General features: G+C 34.9%; 1 protein-coding gene across 3 annotated transcripts; it reads right to left on the bottom strand.

Moving 5' to 3' along the window:
- Positions 1-398: 398 nt before the first annotated feature.
- TRM26 (RB1-inducible coiled-coil protein) lies at positions 399-6,176 on the bottom strand. Of its 3 annotated transcripts, none has more exons than XM_011023878.1 (6): positions 5,827-6,176; positions 4,966-5,164; positions 4,297-4,373; positions 2,154-3,881; positions 1,885-2,053; positions 399-1,373 (listed from the first exon to the last, which is right to left on the bottom strand). In XM_011023878.1, the coding sequence occupies exons 2-6, from the start codon at positions 5,045-5,047 to the stop codon at positions 733-735; spliced, it is 2,697 nt and encodes an 898-aa protein (XP_011022180.1). In that variant the 5' UTR covers positions 5,048-5,164; positions 5,827-6,176; the 3' UTR covers positions 399-732. The 3 variants fall into 3 exon arrangements, with proteins under 3 accessions (XP_011022180.1, XP_011022181.1, XP_011022182.1); XM_011023879.1 differs by lacking the exon at positions 5,827-6,176 and adding an exon at positions 5,359-5,790; XM_011023880.1 differs by lacking the exons at positions 4,966-5,164; positions 5,827-6,176 and adding an exon at positions 4,693-4,903.
- Positions 6,177-8,878: the final 2,702 nt, after the last annotated feature.

Below are 8,878 nucleotides of genomic sequence, written 5' to 3'. Positions count from 1 at the left end.
TTGTTTCGAGTGATTTTGGGACATTGAGACTATTATCATCGAACCATGTCTCAAGCATTCTATTTGTCATATATTTTTAAGAATTATTTTCTTCTTTTCGGTTTCTTTTTCCTACAGTCCCTTTCCTTGTGCTTTCCACGAGATTCTTGGCTTAGTGGGAGATCTTTTAATGGCCTCTCTTTTGAATATTTTCTTTCTTGCACTTTACTCGTACCTCTTCTTGTGTTTTTTTCACTAACCGAATTGTCTTAACAAAAATGCAATAGTTTTCCCCTTGCAATGATTATACTTTAGCGCCCTTATGAGCTAGGTACAGGAAACGAAGGCCAGGGCCATCCAACCTGGGCCATGGAAGAAAATGGGCTAGAGAAGTTGAAGAATTGAAGCAAGGCAAGCTCTTAATAACTGGATTTTATGCCAGTGAATAGAAGAAATGTATTGAGATTCAAGGTTAGATAAATTATGAATCATGTACCCAGTCTGTCAAGAAAAATACCTATTAATCCATGCAAATCAACTCATTTACAGTAAGGATACGGTTTATGAACTCAACTCCCACAAGGAACCTATATACATTCATGCACATGCAAAATCTCTAACTCCACACGTAAACTCGTAGCAAGCAAGAAAACTTGGTATTCCCAGTAAGGATATAAACATGCAGTAGAATCTTTAGCATGCCTTGGTTATTTGCCTGATGATTTTGATATTTTTATCACAGCAGAGAAGGGACTAATCCATGCATAAATCCTTCAACATTTCCTCTATAAGATCTCCCATGATAAGACATTCTATCTCTCCTCCGAAATTATTTACCTCATCATCTATCAAGCCAGACCAAGGACTGGATTCTAAATACTTGCTCACCATATTATCTAGAGAGTAGAAGGATTTGTCGTTGGAAGGGTATAAATTCTCACGGATGATCTCCCACACAGAATCCAATAATTTCCTTCCGTGTAAATGTGGCAGCATGGACCAATCGATGACCTTTCTTCTGAATCTAGACATGGTCACAGGTGGTCCAAGTACAGCTGAAAGCGCCTCATTCGACATATCAAATAACATTCTGTGATCTGCCTTCGTCTCATTGTGATGCGTTGCAGTAGCTCCATCATCCATGGCCAACAATTTTTTACAAGATTTTTCAACGTCTTCAAACACTGAATTGCTGATAGGCTTTGCAAATGGGTCCCATCTCAATAAACATTTATCAGATGATCCATCATAGAAACCAGAAGCAATAAGCAAATCTCTTACGTAAGCTTCTGCTTTGTCCTCTAGATCATCTAGTTTGAACTCGTTGCTCTCATGTTCAATTGTTGTCTCTTCAGGTTTAACGGACCCAAGTTGATCTAGTTGCCGTCGCAGCTCTGCATAATCAACAGGATAAAAGAAGCTATCAGAAAACAACTTCACATTCATACTTTCAATGGAAGGGCCTTGTATTGCTAGTGTCTTGGTTTTCAGAATAATATTTCAAGTTGTATAATATGCTGAGAGTTTGATAAGAACTAGAAGAACTAGGTTTCATGATATAACCATAAGGAGCCAGAAATTAGAGGAAAATGGACACTTAAGAGAACATGGATATCATGACCAGTCATCAAGATTTATGGCATGGTCACCTAGCCAGAAAATGAGCATGTGATGATAGAGAAGTTCCTTACACTAGATTACCTAGGGATCCTTTCCCTCCATATCTTGTAGCATATGAAAACTAATAGAGCATCTAAAATCGGAAAACATGGGCCAAATTCATTGAGGCTGACTTTTCTTTTTTAATTTTCACCCGAACACTAGCCTTGAAATCAATAAAAATATTAAAGGCATGGCAACAGGCATGTTACAGGCATCACCAAGAGGAAACAAGTGTTTCCATACCATTCAGATTAGAACTGATCTCCTTAAAAACTTGTGGCATGGCATCATCTTCTCCCATTGTCATATCAGGTGTTGATGCTGGGCTGAGGTAATCTGTTGCCCTCCAGAACTCTTCTTGAGCACTACTACACACAGATGCAGGGCTTGGAGGCACCTCAGTCGAGTTTTCCTAGGAGCAAAGTTCAATGATAAGCTGATTAGACGACAGAAGTGGACAGAATATGAACCTCTTCTTTCATTTATTGTACTGGAGGGAAAGAAAATAGTACCATTATGTTTCTCTCGCCAAAGTTCCTAATAACTGTTGGCCCGTTCATGATATCCTTTACAAGCTCCTGTTCAGCATTATGTGATTCCATCATTGATTGGATCTTCTTGCCAAACAGCCTACCCCTAAGAGAGAAGCTGTATCTGAAATTGGAAACCTTTTCTTTTATGTTAAATCTTTCTTTCTTCCGTTTCTTCAACTCCAAGGTCACATTTTCAAGGGATTCATGCTTCCTCCTGATATGGGCACCGGTTAAAATGTGTCGGTCCTCAAGAAGAAGCTTCCCAAAAGATGTTCCTGGCACAGGAGCTGATAAAGACCTGATTAGGTTCCTTGGAGATAATTTGTGGTGAGGTGCTCCATTTTCATCCCCATGCCTGAATGATCTAGTTTGCATTTCTTGTTCATCTTTCATGATTTCCCAATAGCTCGGCTCGTTTACAGCTTTCAATGAATCTCCCACATGCTTTAGTCTGGCCCTTTCATTTTCCAATAGAGATGATCCAGAAATGCCATTGATAACTATGGGATCATCTAGATGTGTCTCTCTCCTTAAAACATTCCTCAATCTCTCTGACAAGAATCTTCTAGTATCTCTGTTGATGAACTCAGGAGAACCTGGCTCATTAAACTGAATTTCACTTCTATACGATCTTGTTGATTCTGATCTGAGCAAACTCATCCCGAGGTCCCGAGTTACACTATCCCTGACTTGCTTTGCTATATGCTGAGCAATTTGTTTTGGATCTGATGGCCTTTCACTAAAGGGGGTTTCAATTCCACTTCCTCTGACCACAGAACTCCTTCTTTGAGTTTTCCCTTGCAATTCACATTTCAGCCGTTCTTTTACCTCCTCAAGGAAATCTTCAATGCTACCTCTGTCCTCAAAAGTTCCTGAGGAACTAGTCCAGGACTCATCGTGGTCACAAATCCTATCAGGACCAGGCTTCAAGATCACTATCCGTGTATGAGCAGAAGAGTTATCCAGTTTCTCATCATAATTTATCAAGGAGTGCTCGGTGTTTCTACTTACAGTTCTGTTTCTTGCCGGAAAAAAATCCTCCTGTTCACCTGGAAATAGTTCCACTTTATGTCTAGGATGTTGTAACCCACTTCTTTCATGTGACCTTGCTTTTGATGTAAGACACTTGGGTTCTGCATGCCTCTCGCTTGCTGGTATCCTGGAATCTACATCAAGAGCCATTTTTTTCTTGTTGATGTTTTCTTGAACAACTGACCGACCGGGAGTGCTGTCATGTTCAACTACCTTAGAATATTCCTTAAACCTAGCAGTTTGCCATGCTTCAAATTCCTTTTTAAAATTTTGTAGTTCCTCCTCTTGAGGATGTTCTCGAGGGCTCGGTTTCCCTAACTTTTGGCCTTTACTCCATCTATAAGCATCTTGCTCTTTAACATCATAAAGTGAATCAAGTTCCGTCTGCCTACAAGAATTTGAGTTGGAAGAGAGATGAGCAGCTGACCTTCTTTCATTCTTCTCCTTTTTTGAGATCCTGGTTTCTGTGATTGCTTTCTTGTTATCAATCGTCTGAACTGCAGATTTCGTTTCTAGTGGCAACATGTCCACCCCCATCAGTCGGGCAACAATGCTTGGTGCATTTTTCTTTGCTCTTGATTGCTGGGAAATTTCCTCATTAATCAATCTCTTCATTGAAGCCTCAATCGGATAACAATTCTTTTGAGACCAGTTTTCTTCGATCTCATAAGAGTACTGAAACTCACAGCAAAGATTAAGTGAATATGTAAACAAAGAAAACAATATTTATCTGAAATACCAATAAGACAGTGAGAATTCTTAGAAGAACATAGCAGATTGGAAATAGACACTCTCTGTAAAATATCATGTGTTAGGAGAGTGAGTACGAGTAGGCTGATATCATATAAATGAAGACAGTTGCATGCGAAGCTCCAAATTGGGGTAATTTCCTGAAACTCAGAAATGATCCAATCCTGAACCTCAAGATCTCCCATTAAATTATAATTTTCAATCCACCAGAATGCAAACCATATTTCCATATCAAATGTAAAACACTGTTATGGTATACAAATGCAGAAGCGTAGGCTTGAACAGCAACTCTCGTGATAATGTTAGAAGATATGCTAGGCGTTTGATGAAGAAAATTTACCAGTGCATCTCCTGCAGCACAGCAGCTCTGAGAAGATTCTACTTGCAGCTCCAAGCTATTCCGGGGAGCTTCCAGTCCTGTAGATCAGTTTGATCAAGTCAGTTTATTGATGGAAATACAGATTCAGCAAGTTACAAAAGAATAGCAGCCAATCTCTCATCTATTTGTGAGAGAGAAGCTTTAATTTCATCATGGAGAAATGTGAAAGTTCACCACCCACCGGTGCCAAATTGACCATACCCTCATCTAACATTTAAAAAACCAGATCAACCCCTCAATACAGGCTAGCAATTCAGGAACAGGCATATCAACAGGTTACGGGGTAATAGAGTCAGCTAATATTTCCTACAAACGAATGAATATTAAAATTCCAATTTAGTCTTTGATGTGTACCACCTGAGCATCTTTCATCAGCTTAGACTATGTGGATTGTGGCGTGATAAAACCCAAGACAACGGTTTCAAAACTGTTAACTGCTTAGGAAATCAACTGTAGTGGTAGAAAAGTGCCATCAAACATAGACTAACCCGTTCTTGCAGTTAGGGATGGAAAGATTGCTAATAATCTAAAGTACATGTCCCTGTTAAACAGGCATTGAAAAACCATATATAAAAGTTTCTACCTTTGCATAGAAAAAAGAAAAGAAAAGAAAATAATGGCAATACTTACCATCAACATGTCGCCTATGAGCAAGAATTTTCCTGGCCATGCTGTCTTGATTAAAGTCAAAAAGGTGCAAAAATCCTCCCATGCAGCTAGATGGTCTACCAAAAAGCTGTCATTTCCTCAGTAATGTATCTGCCTTGCACATTCAAGCGTAAAATGATTGCTCTTATCCACAAATTATACAATCCTGCAGCTGGAAACCCTGCGAGCCCACAAATTCTTCCCAACATCATTGACATAAAACTAGAATAATTGAATAAAGACTTTTCAAAGACTGAACAATGAGATGAAAATATAACAGATCCAGTAAAAATAAGATCCATTTTTTTGTAGCCCATGAGGATTATAGTGAACCAACAAAACAAATGTTTTCTTGTATTACAGCTGGAGGCCAACCTTATCTTAACTTCAAAAGCAAAAGATTGGAACTTTACATAATCAGCACGCCAAGAAATTGAGATAAATGAAGCTCATTGTATCTCGCATCAAAATTACTGAAAGTAGATCTCCTTAAGTCAACACCCCACGTCAATCCAGAATCTTGATGTATTGATGTAAGGAAATGAACTCAAAACAAGAAGAATATTAACATCCACTTGGTTGGAAAAAAAAAAAAAAAGGAGTAAGTTCCTGGTATTCCACAAAAAAATGGCCATAACAAAAGTAGCAAGAAAAGATTCTGCTCTGGTTATAGAAGTTATGCACAATACTAAATTTGCTAAATTTCAATCGTAATCAATCATTGTTTCACTGTTTAAACAAAACAAACCTTGACCAAACATGAAAAACACAAAAATATGGCTTATCCTCTCCTTCTGCAATTACCAAAACTACCAGAAAGAGTAGAATGAAATACAAACATACCTCTATGAGAAAACACTGGAGCAAAAATGCAAACTTTGGAGTCAAAGAAACCAAAAAACGACTGGGTTTTTGAGCTGAAAGTACAAGAAACAGAGGATCTTGAACAGTGGAGATGAAATTTGAAGCAAAAAGTGGGAATTCAAAGATGGGATTTGTGTAATGTAGGAGGCCAAAAGGAGAGAACAATAAATTAACGATAATGACTATTGTTGTAATGATGAAGGATGAAAAAAGGATATACTTTTTAGTTGTAGAGAGAAGTTAAGTTGATCATTCATGGCTGGAATGATAGAGCAAGCAGAAAATGAAGCTTCCAATCCATGTGGTGTTGTACTTTATTCCCATTATTACTCTTTTTCTGTTTTTAATTCATTATTTTGTTAATTATTTGTATATAGATATATATTCCCTTACAGTCTAATTATTGGGTGGATTAGAGTCCACCTTTAGATAAAAAAGAAGATAGAAAAGAATTATGACCCTTAAAAGAAAACCTAAATTGATTTATTAATTAAAACCATAAAGATCATGATATGTTGTATCACACGACGAACAGCTCATGGACAGTTAAATTATGCGCACGAACCCTCCATTTGGCGCCATATTAAACAACCATAAAGAATGTGCAGTTTCATTTTATTTCTTTGTTTGCTGCGATATTTTTATTTGACAGAGAATGTGTCAGTAATTGATTGCTAATTAGAGAGCTGCGTGCTATGATGGTTCGTTGACTTGACCATTATGCAATAGAATCTTAGGGTTTGCCTGCCTGCCTGCCTGTTTTGGCCTTCTCTTTTGTAAACATATTTTCATTTAAATATATATTAAAATAGTATTAAAAAAATATTTTTAATATTAATATATCAAAACAATTTAAAAATATAAAAAATTAATTTTAAGTTATAATTTTTTAAAAAATTACAAAATACTTATTTGAAATGCAATGTCAAACAAAAAGAAAGGCTTGCACTTTAAATAGTTTGGTGGATAGAAATAAATAACTTTGATTTGGATATTTAATTTACATAATTAACCTTCTATGATATATATATATATATATATAGTTGATTTTATAAAGAAAATATCATCATATAATATTATAATTACTCTAAAATCCTGATTTATTTTTAAAGATCTAAGATGATAAACTAACTATGCTAAAAAAAAATATTATCACGGTAAAATATTTTATTTAAAATGAGTTGCTTCGCTTATTGTTTTTTATTTTTAATGGTTTGTTGTGTCTAATCTATTAATAATCTTATCTTGATAAGTGAGAATCGGGATCTACTTTAAAGAATCTACATACAAGGTAGATGATAGGTTCAAGTATGTCTTTTCTAACACCAAAGTTATTTTTGTTGCTCTTAATTACTTGGTGAATTAACATATCTACAATCACTTGTTATTGATCATAACATATGACTATTAATAGCCTATCAAGTCATGTTAATTAATAATTAGACAGGTCCATGTTAGACTCATTAAACTCAACCTGGATATTGAGACGAGTTGTCGATTTTATTTATGCAACAATGATTTATAAATACAACTATTGAAGTTTATTTATTTTTAAGTATCGAGGTAGGGCTTGAATTCTACATTAAAAAGATAGCAAACGAAATATCATTTCTTCTTTTAGCATTTAAATAACATGTATTTTTCTTATTGAACTGATTAAAACGATATTATTTTATACATTCTTACATTGGTCTTGAAATTTAAGTATTTTTTTAATTTAAATCCTTATCTTTATAGATTTTCAATTTGACTTTTAACCTCAGAGAATCTAATCCCCGATCCACTTTGATTTGGTCCTCAACTTTGGCTGATTTTTAAATTTGGTCCTTGGCCCTCTAATTCATGCAATCTTGGCCAGTTTTGTTCTAAATTCAAATTTTTCTCTTCAATCAAGTCCATTATTAACTCCATTGGAACTCCAAACCTTTCCCTCTCTTGTATTCTGGTCATTAGCTTGCAAAATATAAAACAAATACACTAGTTGATCGTGCGAATGAGATGCATAGATGGAAAATTGCAAAGCGATTGAAGAATTGTTGCCCCAGAAATCCATGATTCGCAAAGCAAATAAAAATCATTTGGCACTGTGCATGCATTTGAATGGCGGCATTCTAATGGCAGGAGTCCAGTTTTTCTCTTTCTATCTCCTGTGAAGGCGTGGTTCCCAATGAAAAAGGACAGGCGACAACAAGAGCCCTGAAGACGATGCTCTACGTGTCAACTTTACCACTCTTCAGAGCCTTTTCTCATGTGCTCGCTTGATGAGTTTGATAAGATCTTGAGATTACTTATATTCCTGTGCCACTTTTGGCGCACGTAGTTGGTATTATCACGCTTAATTCACATGTTATAAGAATTTATTTCTCTTAACTCTTTTTCGGTTTCAAATCGCAGATTATGTTTTAATTACCTAAACAACCAAATTACTGTGGATTTGATTAAATATGTTTTTTATTTACAAATATATTATAATAATATTATTTTTTAAAACTAAATATATTATAATAATATTATTTTTTAAATATTTTTTAAAACCAAAATATCAAAATAATATAAAAATATAAAAAAAACCATGTTCGTAATCATGCTCTTAATTAATTACATGAAGAATAGATTAATATCTTACCATGTTATTCGTTAACAAATTTATCATGAGGCAATTGTATTCCACAAGCTTGGGATTTGTTGTAATATAATTTTTTGTACTTCTTTAATTTTATTTTATAACAAAGGGTTTGAATAAACTCATGTCATGGATTATCTAAAATTAATTTAATTTTTTTTATGGATTTATCTAACTAAAAGAATCATATCAGGACAATTCTAAAATAATTTAATTTAAAATCAAGACTAGGTAAAGATTTAAGTTGAGAATTTTTAAATTTAAATCATTATACTAAATTTATACATAAAAAAAACTTTCAATAACCTAAATATTATTTTTTTATATTTTAAAAAACTTCGGTCCGACCTGTAACAATATCACTGGCAATAAACTAGTTCGGATACCAAACCTACTTACCCATTGGAG

The sequence above is a fragment of the Populus euphratica genome, unplaced genomic scaffold, assembly GCF_000495115.2.
Source record: "Populus euphratica unplaced genomic scaffold, PopEup_1.0 scaffold12.1, whole genome shotgun sequence".
Lineage (NCBI taxonomy): Eukaryota > Viridiplantae > Streptophyta > Magnoliopsida > Malpighiales > Salicaceae > Populus > Populus euphratica.
This window is presented reverse-complemented; position numbering and strand designations above follow the sequence as displayed.